At 38.0% G+C, this 13015-nt stretch overlaps 2 protein-coding genes across 10 annotated transcripts in view; one reads left to right on the forward strand and one right to left on the reverse strand.

Moving 5' to 3' along the window:
- Positions 1-4554, forward strand: part of TCERG1 (transcription elongation regulator 1) — a 62375-nt gene extending 57821 nt beyond the window's left edge. For 4 of the 9 annotated variants that reach the window (XR_615980.5, XR_013531397.1, XR_013531398.1 and 1 more), the window contains 5 exons: positions 207-386; positions 1033-1116; positions 2208-2308; positions 3124-3217; positions 3493-4554. Coding sequence is in view for 4 of the 9 variants with exons in the window: in XM_008987135.5 (XP_008985383.4) it covers positions 207-386; positions 1033-1116; positions 2208-2308; positions 3493-3694 (567 nt within the window). In the remaining 5 variants the exon portion in view is untranslated. Of the gene's footprint in view, positions 1-206; positions 936-1032; positions 1117-2207; positions 2309-3123; positions 3218-3492 lie in introns of those variants that run through there. The other 5 variants (XM_008987135.5, XM_008987140.5, XM_008987148.5 and 2 more) reach the window with 2 other exon arrangements.
- Positions 4555-7718: 3164 nt separating this feature from the next.
- Positions 7719-9142, reverse strand: GPR151 (G protein-coupled receptor 151). The gene has a single exon (XM_017966829.4). It carries the CDS (start codon positions 9124-9126, stop codon positions 7855-7857), a length of 1272 nt encoding a protein of 423 aa, XP_017822318.3. The 5' UTR covers positions 9127-9142; the 3' UTR covers positions 7719-7854.
- Between the last annotated feature and the right edge of the window lie 3873 nt (positions 9143-13015).

Consider the following 13015-nt stretch of genomic DNA (forward strand, 5'->3'; position numbering starts at 1 on the left):
AATGAGTAGAATTTTCTTCTTTTAAGGCTGAGTAGTACTCCATTATGTATATTTGTTTCATTTTCTTTATCCATTTATCTGTTGTTAGACACTTAGGTTGATTCTATATCTTGGCTATTGTGAATAATGTTGCAGTGAACATGGAAGTGCACATAGACATTAAGATAATTATCTCTTTGTTGATACATAAAATTTTCTCTCTTCAGGTACGTTCTTCAGATGTGTCATGGTCTGATACTCGTAGGACTCTCCGAAAAGATCACCGCTGGGAATCTGGATCTTTATTGGAAAGAGAGGAGAAAGAGAAGCTTTTTAATGAACACATTGAAGCACTTACCAAAAAAAAGAGGGAGCACTTTAGGCAACTTTTGGATGAAACTTCTGCAGTAAGAGTCTCTTATTTTTCTCATTTTAATTTGAATGAATCTTTGTTAGTAATTTCTTAAAGCATTGATATGATTTTTAGTGTCATGGTCTTTAGATTCATTACTGGAATTCATTTTATGACAGTTCTCTGATTTGAAAAAAATATGGTATTCTTAACTATTTAGAAATTCCTGTTCTTCGCAGTTTTCACATTCATAACTGCTTCTATATTCAAAATGATCGATGATCCCTCCTGATAATAGATTTAGCACGTTTCTTCTTCTGATCCATTTTCAGTTTGGTACTATGGCCTCTTGTTCGGCAGTTTGTACGCTTTGTTATCCCGGTTTTGTTCCTTTTTATCTGCTCTCTTTTTGGTGATGGTTTCTTCAGAAGTTACGATGTTTGCCCATGTAAATACAGGGTTTGCAGGTGATTGTCTTAGGCCACCTTGAAAGTATGGCCATGAAAATAACTCTTGTGGCAAGCCAACAAAAAGAAATTGCATTAACGCTGCTTCCCTGTCCCTAACTAGTCCAGTTACGCTTGGGCATTACAAGAGATTGCAGGTCAGTGTGTAATATTATGTACCATATGTGCTGCAGTTTGACCCCCTACATAAAAGTGAGTTGTATTTATGTTTTTTATTCACATGTCTTTTCAAAGATTACCTTAACATCCACGTGGAAAGAAGTTAAAAAAATCATTAAGGAAGATCCTCGGTGTATTAAGTTCTCCTCCAGTGACAGGGTAAGAAGATTTTGTGTCGAGATTTACTGTCAATTTATAAATACTTAATCGGGTGCCTGACAGCACTACTATCTTAAGCAAAATAAAGCCGATTGTTTTAAGTGAATAACTTTTAAGTGTATGGGAAGTGAATCTGAATTTTAAAGTTATGTTTTGTTTCTTGCATGATAAATTAGCAAGAGAGCACAATAGAAAGTTTAAATTTTAGTACTTGGGTGAGCTTGTATTTTGGGATATTAGAGATTTAATGAAGCTACAGTTTTATTTTAGTCAGGTACAACTAGACAGACATATTCAGTTGGTACCAAACTATCAAAGCACTTGATTCTTTTTTTTTAAATTTTTTTTAAAATTAGGTCTGAAACAGTGAATGATGTTAAGAAAAGTGTTGTTTACTATAGTCCATTTTATCTCTAGGCCTTTTATTTGTTTTCTGTCATTCCCCTTTGCTGGTTGGTTTCTCTAGGTCTGGGCATCTATTATAAAAACTAATATTCCCCCTCTAAGTCTATTGAATTGTAGATGTTCGAAGATATACATGACTGGGAAATTGTGGTAGACCCAGTCTCAGTTTCTAACTTTTCTGACTGTTTAGAATTGATAATAAAGTCTTTTTTAAGTCCTAAGAGTTTATTCATCTCATTACTTTTGGCTTGCCAGAAAGCTAAATGCTCGGTACTATGTACGTTAAGTTCTGAGTGTTATCTTACAGTTTGTATATCCACAGATTACTGTTTTTGTTCTTGAAGTTAAAAATACAGTGTGCAGGAAGTAAACACTTAATCATTAGTGTCCACCTCATGAGGTTGTTATCCGAATTAAAATAGATGATCCCCATAAAATGCTCAGCAGTGTAGTGCAGCAGATTCTCAAGTTTTAGCCACAACTAATTTATGATTCCTCATTCTTTCTATTTGCTGTAAAAATGAGCATTGCAGATGTGATTTAATAAATTTTATATATGAAGAAAATGTACCTTTTTGCCTTTTTTGAATTTTTAATTTTATTATGTGACTTGCACATTACTGTTTAATAAATAATGTTTATTTTGGAATTGAGTTTCATTTCTATAATTTTTTTTTTTTTAACAGAAAAAACAAAGAGAGTTTGAAGAATATATCAGAGACAAGTATATCACAGCCAAAGCTGACTTCAGGACGCTTTTGAAAGAGACCAAATTTATAACATATAGGTGTGTGCAATGAAATGTTTCATATTGGCAGTCATTATCTTTACTAGTCTTTACTCTAATGGTCAGAGCATACTTTGCATTCACACACATGTTGACATTATTAATTTTTAGGGATAAGAAGATGCCAACTTCTATCCAAAGTCAAATACAGCCCATATCTACCATACTTTTTTTTTTTAAAGAAAGGGCCCAGATGTCAATTCTTATTTTGTGTTACCCACCCATCCAGTTTTTAATACATATCTTTTTTTTTTTTTTTACTTCACTGCTTTTTTTAGGAATACCCTCAACTATATAAGAGTTGTATTTCATGGAGAAACTTTAAAAATAATCTTTCACTATCAATTATCTTTGCCTCCTCTGAAGACTGTTCAGTGTGGTTAGATTATTCTAAAGCATGAAATCATCGATTTAAGCTCAGCAGAAACATTTTTTTTCCCTTAGAGGAAAGCATTTTGCTGGGTACATTTAAATAAAAATTGTAAATTATGAAATGAGAGCCTTTAAACAAGATTTCTCTGTAGCAAATCCAGTAGTTCTTCACTAACAATTTATCATCAGGAAGACAATTTCGTATTGCTTACCAATCAGTAATCTGGAAACCATTTTTGTTTCATGCTCCAGCTTTTCTTCTTTAAGAGAGAAATTTGAAACATCTTAATGAAGGGTATGTGCACGGGAGGCTAGATAGTGCTGAGGGTGTGGTTTTTAGATATTTTGTCATTTGGATTTTTTGGTCAGGATCCTTAATGTTTTGCATCAGCTTGGGCTTTTAAATTAGATGTGAAGTAAGACTTCTTTCTACATTTTTATAGTTAATTTAGTGAAAGATGTGAAAGTGAAAGCTTGTGAAAGATGCTGGGATTGGCAGCCCCGCAGACTGAAGTCCTCTGTTCATCCACAGAACAGGTACAGCACGGGCAAGATTTACCCACCCACCCTCAGCCCTGATCTGGAGGGACCACCACTAGGGGTGGGAGGGTAATTCAGCTTCTGAGGCCCTTTCGCTCCTTGGAGTCTTTGCTGAGGCGACTTACAAAGGTGACCACTGCAGTGAAATTTTTCTTAAAAAAAAAAAAAAATAATGGAAACACAATTAGGAACTAGATGGACATTTCCAGCTCACTTCTGAAAGACCTGTGAACAGCAGTCAGTAATTCTTGGACTTCTTTTTCTTATTTCAGATCCAAAAAACTAATCCAAGAATCTGATCAGCACCTGAAAGATGTAGAAAAAATTTTACAGAATGACAAACGGTATCTAGTACTGGACTGTGTGCCAGAGGAGAGGCGTAAACTGATTGTGGCATATGTTGATGACCTGGATCGCCGGGGTCCACCCCCACCTCCTACAGCATCAGAGCCTACGCGACGATCAACAAAATAATTCTAAATACTCTTCCACAGGGGTATCCATTCAAAACGCTTGCATGAGCCAGTTTTCAGGTTTTTACATATATGTGCATTAGTCAACCTATTGCAAAACCATCTGACAGACAGAAGGAGAAGCATTTGTGAACAGTTTCTGAACAGAACACTTTGGAAATATTTATGCTTTTCTTTGTGTGGCATGACTGACATACATACTCAAATATAGGCTGTCTCTAGTAAATCCTAAAATCTCGAAGCTAAAATTCATCCTTTTATGAGGTGTGGAAGTCAGTGACTTGGTGGAGTTCTTTCTAGCAGTGTTAATACATGCAAGAAGTGAGAGCATTTGTGGCTTGAACTTGCCAGATGCAAATACCACAGACTCCAAGAAAACCTGAGTTGGGGTTTGTCTTGTTTTGATTTTTTTTTTTTAAAGCGGGTAAAAGAGAAAACACTGAAAATCGAATTCTTCCAGAGGCTACAATTATTATAATGGACAATACTTTTACCTTTGTCTCTAAAGAACAGATTAGTTTTATTTGTTCACTTACGTGCTTTGATTATCCCCTCTGAATTATAGACCAAGTCTTGTTTAGCCTAAGAGAAGATTAATGTAGTAATTTCTTCTCAGGTATGGAACCATGGTCATAACTAACATGTTGGCCAGAATAGAACCACTGGTTAAACATATTTTATTCACCAGTAAGTGATCTTTATCAATATTCTGGATTAGACAACAAATTACCTTTCTGGATGTCTCTTGTAAACTATACTCCTGTTTGAATGTTAAACTTTTGTTGCTAAAGTTTAATTTTAAGATGTTTGAATGTTCAGTTTATGTATTTGAACTACAATAAACCAACCCTTTTTTATATATCCGTACTGTATATGATTATTGTTACTTAATTTTTAAGAGCTTATTTTAACCTGTTTTTAAAAGAAGCAGCAAATAGAGTTTTGCACAAAGTAAATTGACTTTAAATAGTTTTTAAAGGTTTGAATGTAATAATGCACTATTTGCAGTATAAAAAGGAAGGAGTTTGTAGAGAATCATTTTGGTGCTCAGTCTCTTAGCAGTGCCTTATTGCCTTATAGCAAGAAGATGCTAGGTGGGTTTTTTTTGTCTTTTGTATTAATGTATGATGGTTTTCGCCTTTTGGCATCTTTCAACATGTCGTGTACATCACACCATGAATCAGTTCCCAATTTATATATCAACTTTACCTCCCGAGTTAAAAAAATATCTTTTTATTTTATCCCTTCATAGGTTGCCCACTTCAGAGTGCCACATAAATAAAATGTTTAAGAAAATATATATGTTAATAGAATAATTTATTTTTCATTATGTCATACTTACTATGATTGTAACAAATCCTAGAAAGAAGGAATACCAACAGTTCTTTATATGTTGTTTGTATATGTATGCAGTCACAGACACACATTCACATCCATTATAGTTACATAGTTCTTAGCTTAAATCTATTAAGTGTCACAGAAATTATGTATGTAGGAACCTGGCATTGATCAGACTAAGGTCTCCAGCTATAAAGTTGATACACAGGATACGTTTTTTCAATTTATTTGTACAAGGGCTCCCACTCTGTCTCCTAGGCTGGAGTGCTGTGGCACCATCATTGCTCACTGTAACTCCTGGGTTCAGTGATCCTTCTGAGTAGCCGAGATTGCAGGCATGCATTACCATGTCTCCCCCTCCACCTTTTTTTTTTTTTTTTAGTAATTTATTTTTAGAAATGGTTTTATTCTTTTGCCCAGGCTGGCCTCAAACTTCTTGCCTCAAGCCATTCTCCCACCTCAGCTACCCAAAGTGCTAGGGTGGTGTCAACCACCACACCTGGCCGCCTTTGGTTTCATTTTTTCTCTTTGAAGTTCATTTTTATAAGTTGATTGAGTGATGTTTAAGTATGTGAGGATTGAAATTGAAGTGCTTGCCAAAAGGAGCACAGCTATTATGTAGTATGTAGAAATGTGACTATCTGGGAAGGTAAAGTTCCTAGAATGCTTTAATTTTGTTATTCTGAATTCCACATAGTATTGTTTGCCACTTACTGCATTGTTTTTCAGAGTAGAGAAGTGAGAAGAAAGCTGGTGATATCTGTTCCAATTTCCTACTTTTGTCTTAAAGTATCTGGGTTTGATCAGATAAGGTGCAAATCAAACTTCTCTTAGCAGATTTTTTAAGGGATCAAGTCAGGACTTCGTGTATCAGTTCGTTCCAGTGTCTACATCTTGATTTGGTGCCTGCTAGCAAACTCTGAAAATCAGTTTGCCCGGTGTTAACATCAAACAGTCCCATAAAGCTCCATTGTTGCTAATATGATTTTGAAATAATTCAAGACAAAGACAGCTTTAAATCTCCAAAAACTGTCTGAAGTAAAACATAATTATTTTTATTTTTTTACAAGTTAAAGTGTCAAACCCTGGAAGCTTACATCCTACATTTATGACATATTATAACGAACATAAAAATTATTAATTCAAATAATCAGAGACAAGGATAATCCTTTTTATCACTACCATATCTCAAAACAATATTTTGGATTCTTGGGTTAAATTTTACTTTATTTAAATCCATGAGCTTCAAATAAAATTTGTAATAAAGGAAGTAAAAAGAATCTATCCCTACCTCCTGTGTCAAAAAGCAAACTATGACCACTTAAGAAAAAGCAGAGAATCTGGAAACCTGGAGACAACATAAAAAAGAAAATCTTTTTTTTCCATAATATATTCTTTATATTTCAGATTCTCCATTGCTTGGTTTGCCCTAAAGGCATTTCTATTCTTGGGGAACCTTTCAGTGAAAATACCCCAGAGTTCCATAACAAAGTAATCAAGAATCATGGATGAATGTCATTACACTTAAAAGGGGAAGAAATGTATCATAATCATGTTTTATTGGCTATGTTTTACCTTGCTATAAAATGAATGATTATTGCCTATTACTCAAATTTTACCATATGTCTGGGTATAAAATTTTACTGCTTTTCTTTCTGCATTGCCCTTATGCTTTCTATTTTGTATTCTTACCAAATTCTGTCTGTGTTTGTTGAATTTTCTCTTTTTGATATTAATCTCTTTTCCCAGGTTGCTCAATTATTTTTATAACTTAGAAATCCTATGATATTTTAAAAGTTGAGTAGGGTTCAAGTTCAATGTTATGGGTAAGTTTAGTAGTGTTAACAAGAAAGATCAGCATCTCCATCTTCTATTTATATTTGAGTAACTAATACCTATATCATTAACCATGGTTTATCTTGTGAGAAAGGAGATATTAGGAGGCACAAATTTCTGCTTATGGAAGAATAACTTTCTCACATTTTGAAAGTGAAGAGAGCATTTTTTAAGTACTTTTTTTTCCACATCAGACTATTGAATGTCATTGGAAAGCTGCTAAAATTCTCAGACTTCGAAACTGAATACTCATTCAGGTAGCTTTAAAAAGGTCATTGAAGCAGACTTTCATGTAAGTTTGAATTTATTTAAACTTAGCCCAAACCAGCCATGGCTTGAAATTAGTCCAGAATTGGAATAAGGTTCTGTTTCATTTTCTTTGACCTGTCACAAACATTATGATACGGACTTTGATCAAGCAAATTAACATTTATTAAACAAGTGACGACTCGTTAAAATTTATCATTAATATGTTAAAAATCTCAAGGGAACGTAGATTTTGAGCTTTGGTTATGCGAAACACAATTTGGCAGGTGAAATTAGGACCGGTAGGTTCAAGATGAAACTGAAGGTAAAGGGGCTCAGCCTTTGACAGAGGAGCCTCTACTCCGGGCTCAGCCTTTGACAGAGGAGCCTCTACTCCAGGCTCCAGCCAATCCACTACAGGGCTGATCCTAAGGGGTACCTAGTGAAACCATTGTGAACAAGCGACAGAATAGCTGCACTATCTAATCACTTTGACAGCAGCGGCTTTATACAGTACTACTTAAATTCTGTGGGAACTCAGGTTCTAACTCTGAAACAATTCTTACTTCTAACATGGTTCTCTACTTACCACAGTGCACATTTGGAAAGTGTAGATTGTGAAGTATTTTTGTAATTCCTAATGGTAATAATTTTATCACAGTTTGTAAAGGCAGCAATACTGATAAGCAGCAGTACAAGTAAATACAATAATCACAATTTGTTTTGCTTTGAAACTTAAATCTATTTAACACATTCCCCTGTCTCTTGATCTTCATGTTCCCAGGGGATAGGGTCATTGTCCTGTACAGAAGGGACTGTGTCCCTCTCATGCCAAAACTGCTCTACATCAGGAAGGATGGGAATCTCTGCCTTCTCAGTTTTCCCTCTGCCAGAGGAGGGAGAGCTGGGTTTCTCTTTTTCTGGTGGGGATGCTGGGGACTCTGGAGATGGAACCTTGTCAGGAAGGCCCTCTGAGTTGCCAGCTGGTGTTTCCTGAGACTCTGAGACAGTTGGAGGTTTTTTGGTTATCATCCATTTCCATAAGCCTTTCAAGCCTTCTCTGAACTCCTCCGACATCACAAGAAAAATGAGAGGATTTGCTGATGAGATGGAAAACATCAGTACTTGAGACAGGGCTATGAAACCTTGTGGTGGGGCTGGACCTGCAGCCTTCAGATGCCATACCCATAGCCAAGCTACCCACTCAGGGAGCCACAGGAGAGCAGAGGTGATGGCAATGCTCAGCAGCATCACTGTGACCTGCTTTGAGCGTATCTGGTTTCTAAGATTTTGAGTCTTAGTTCCTCGTTTTTTACATTGGCCATAAGCTCTCCAGAAATAAAAGCTGGCAAAAAGTAATGGAAGGCCAAATGCCAGGAGTGGGTAGAGCTTACCAAACATCAGCATAAACTCTTTGGCCACAGCTGGTACATCCACGAGGCACATCTCCACACCTGCATGATGCCTGATGGTGCTAAAGAACCATTCCGGCAGGGGTAACAGGCTAGCCACAGTCCAGATGGCCACCAGCACTGACCAGATGGTGCAGTTGTGGATACTCACTTGCTTGGCTGGGTCACTTGCATACATGAAGCATACTTTGGCCACCACAACGATTGTCAGGCTCTTGGCTGCCATGCATGTGTGGATGAACCAGTCAGAGGACTTGCAGACAAACCAGCCTAGATCCCAAACACTTTTGGAGTATGCTGTAGCTCGGACAGGTGCAGAAAACAGCAGGAGGGAGAGATCAGCCAGGCTGAGATTCAGAATCAAGGAGTGGATCATGGATGGCTTTCCCTTCCAAGCATTGTGAAGGAGGATGCCAATCACACACAGGTTTCCCACGAAGCCCACCAGGCAGACAGCCACCAAGACAGCTGGAATGATAGTTCTCCAGTCCTGGGAATCAGAGGGCAGGTACCCTCCGGCAAAGTGGAGGTGAGCAAAGGACGTGTTCATGCTGCTGGAGTTAGGGTCTGCAAAGGCAGCAGCCAGCAGCACCCTTTCCATCCAAGTTTCTCCTTACAGAAGTTAGCTTCTTTTTTAGGTTTTTCTTCCTGGGCTCTTTTGCATAGGAAATAAGTACTCTGTCGTCAGTGTCAAATGACACCTCTGGATCCTCCCCTTGCTTCCTGAGAGCAGAATGTGGAAGGAGGCTGACTGTTAAGCTCTTCTCTGCTGCGTACAATATACTTGTGACAGTACTGACTGTCAGGCAGCAGGAGCACATGGCTGCTGCTCATTAGCAAGTCTAATACCAAATCGTCAGCCCTGTGGAGTAATACAAATAAACCCATAAATGATGAATGAAGAAAACATACATGTAAGTGGCGTTATGTTCCCGGGGGTCACTAGAGCCGGTCAAGGCAATTATTTTCAACCAGCTGTTCCTAAAATCTTGATTGCAGTCTGTAATTTAGTGAACCCTTCATCTGAATGAAGTGCTTTGAACTTCACCTAATGGCCTGATTCAGTGAGTCTGGAGTAGGGCCCAAGAAATTATTTCTAACAAGTTTCCACGAGACTTTGATGCTGCAGGTTGGGAGACCACACTTTGAGAACCACTGTTTTAAACTGAGAATTAATGCTTTCCCTACCCACTCTGCAGAGATGAGCTTCCTCTTCTTTTCCCCAACTCTTGCAACCACCTCAGTCCCATCAACAGCTGGCTGAGATCAAACACAGCTGGATAATGAAAGTTGGAAAGAAGTCCTATTTAAAAAAAAAATCTAATTATGGATGACTCTAAGTTTAGTCTATTGTGAGTTTTTAGAGGTAATTTTAGATCTCCAAATTAGAACTGCTTTACATCCTAAAAAGACTTCAACAAGTGATGGTGATGAGGGCAACTGCATGATGAATTAAGCTGCTTTTCACAGAGCATTCCTAGAGGATTTACCAAGACAAGAGAAATGAAAGAAAAATCAACAATTTCTATGTGGAAGCCATTAAAAATATATATATATATTTAAGTTGGGAAAAAATTTGGGCGGGTCACGCTGGCTCATGCCTGTAATCCCAGAATTTGGGGAGGTGGAGGTGGGAGGATTGCTTAAGGCTAAAAGTTCAAGACCAGCCTGGGCAACAAAGTGAGACCCCCTGCCCCCACCTCTACCCAACCCAACCCAACCAAGCCAAACCAAACAAACAAAGCCGGGCATGATGGCGTACACTGGTAGTCCTAGCTACTCAGGAAGCTGAGGTGGGAGGGTTGCTTAAGCCCAGGAGTTTGAAGTTGCAATGAGCTATCCTTGTGCTGCTGCTCTCCAACCTGAGTGACAGAGTGATACTGTCTCTAGAAATAAAAAGTTCTCAGATAAGATGAGTTGGTGGAACTAGTCCTGAAATTTAAAAATAGGCAATGGATACTCGGGGGGGATTAGAGGAGCTCAAAATGTTCAGAGAATGGGGTTTGTGGGGTTGATTTGAAGATATATGCTACATTGAGTGTGGCTAGACAGAAAGGCTAAAACATGATATAGAGGAGAGTATCCTGCTGCATTTGAATCTCTGGGTTCTGGTACTATGCTTTCACCAGTATTTTTGCAAGTAAGGAAGGGTCTGACATTTTAAAATTGTCTCAGTGTTCTAGAACTCTATAAATAAGTGCTGATCAATATAACTACTGGGACGACAGTCAGTGGTGTTGGGTTTGTTTCCATTTGTTTCCTTTTGCTTTCCTTCCTTTTACCTCTGGAAAGCAGTTGTTCCTATGGAACAGTAAACAGTTACTTATGCCAGCAAGGCACAGTAACTCCCAGTAACAACTTAAGGATGAAGTATCCTTAAGTCTCAACAGCATCACTTTTGGGTGTGAAGAGGTCCACTCCATCTTACCGGGAAGGAAATGGGGGAGGGAGCAGAGTAACATTTTGCAGATTATAGGCTACAAGGAAGATAGTTCCACTTGACATATGTGGAAGAGATTCCTTCAGAACCAAGAAACAAATATACTACTTCACACCGTGGCTTATATATTCAAGCCTCCTGAAGCTGTATAAGACAAAAAACTAAATGAGTTCAAACCACCTTTAGTACCATGGAAATCTGATTCTTAATAGACAATTGAGGGAAACTAAAGACTGTCCTGTGGTACTTCCCAAATCTATTGGCACTGACTCAGGGAAGCACCTCCTGGTGCTCCAGCTAGAAACAGTGTTTGGAGAAGGAGAATGAACTTTCTCCAGCTTTTTGGGGGAAATTTAACTTTTTATTTAAAAATAATTGCTGCTGGGTGCAGTGGCTCACACCTGTAATCCTTAAGTCTCAACAGCATTCCATAAGTCTCTAGTTCTGTGGGAGGCCAAGGCGGGTGGATCATCTGAGGTCAGGGGACCAGCCTGGCCAACATAGTGAAATTCCATCTCTACTAAAAATACAAAAATTAGTCAGGTGTGGTGGCATGTGCCCGTAGTCTCAGCTACTTGGTAGGCTGAGGCGGAAGAATCACTTGAACCTGGGAGACAGAGGTTGCAGTGAGCCAAGATGGTCCCACCACATTCCATCCTGGGTGACAGAGAGTCTGTCTCGAAAAAATAAAAATAATTGCAAATGTATAAAAAAAATGCAAGAATAGCACAAAGGATTGCCCTGTATACTTCATCTGGGCTCACCAATTCTTTGTTATTTATTGAGACAGTCTCACTTTGTCGCCGAGGCTGGAGTGCAGTAGTGCAATCTTGGCTCACTGCTGCCTTCACCTCCTGGGTTCAAGCAATCCTTCCGCCTCAGCCTCCCTAGTAGCTGGGACTAGAATTGTGCACCACTGTGCCTGGCGAATTTTTTTTTTTTGTATTTTTAGTAGAAACAGGGTTTCTACTAAACCTGTTGGCCAGGCTGGTCTTGAACTCCTGACCTTGGGTGATCCACCTGGGTCAGACTCCCAAAGTGCTGGGATTACAGGCATGAGCCACTGAACCCAGCCCAGGTTTACCAGTTATTAATATTTTGCCACATTTGCTTTTTTCACTCTCTCTTTGTATATACACATGTAAATATACATACATACACATATGTACATATGTATTACAATTTTCTGAATGATCTGAGAATTACAAATAAGTTTTCTTCCTGGATTATCATTAATCACAATAATCAAAGTGAGGTTAAGTGCTTGTAGCAAGAAGGAATTCTCTTGGCAATCCTCATTACTCCGTTTGTCTTAGTACATTCATAGTGCCATAACAAAATCCTATCCACTGGGTGGCTTAAACAACAGAAACTTATTTCTCACAGTTCTGGAGCCTGGAAAGTCCAAGATCAACACACTGGCAGATTTGGTGTTGGGGAAGACCTATTTCCTGGTTCATAGATGGCCATGTTTTCCTTGTGTCCTTACAGGGTAGAAGGGAAGGAGGGGTGGTGTTCTCTTGGGTTTCTTTTATAAGGGCACGCTAATCCCATTAATGAGTGTTCTGTCCTTATGACCTAATCACCTGCCAACGGTCTCACCTCCTGATATCATCACTTTTGGCCTGACAATTTCAACATGTGATTTTGGAGGGCACATAAAGATTTAGACCATACTACCCAAGTTTCACATTTACTTTGAATATTAGCACTTGTACATCTGAGTATTTGTTGGTTGTTATGGCTTGTATCTACATTTTCTTCATTTTAAAATTATTTCCACATAAAGGATAAATATAATTAGCAAACATAAAATATGTTTTTATTTGCATTATAAGTGGAATTTATAAGTGGAAGTTATAATCTTTGTTTATAGCATATTCACTTAAAATATAGAATTTAATTGTAGGTGTTGTGAACATTTGTCAGGTTTTCTGATTTTTATTTATTTTGGGGAGGTGCCTAATAGCTGAACCTCTCCTGTTGGATAGAAGGGATTCTGGGGAGAAATGATATGGATGGGGTGGATAGAGCAGAACAATGAAAAACA

The sequence above is a fragment of the Callithrix jacchus genome, chromosome 2 (genome assembly GCF_049354715.1).
Source record: "Callithrix jacchus isolate 240 chromosome 2, calJac240_pri, whole genome shotgun sequence".
Taxonomy (NCBI): Eukaryota; Metazoa; Chordata; class Mammalia; order Primates; family Cebidae; genus Callithrix; species Callithrix jacchus.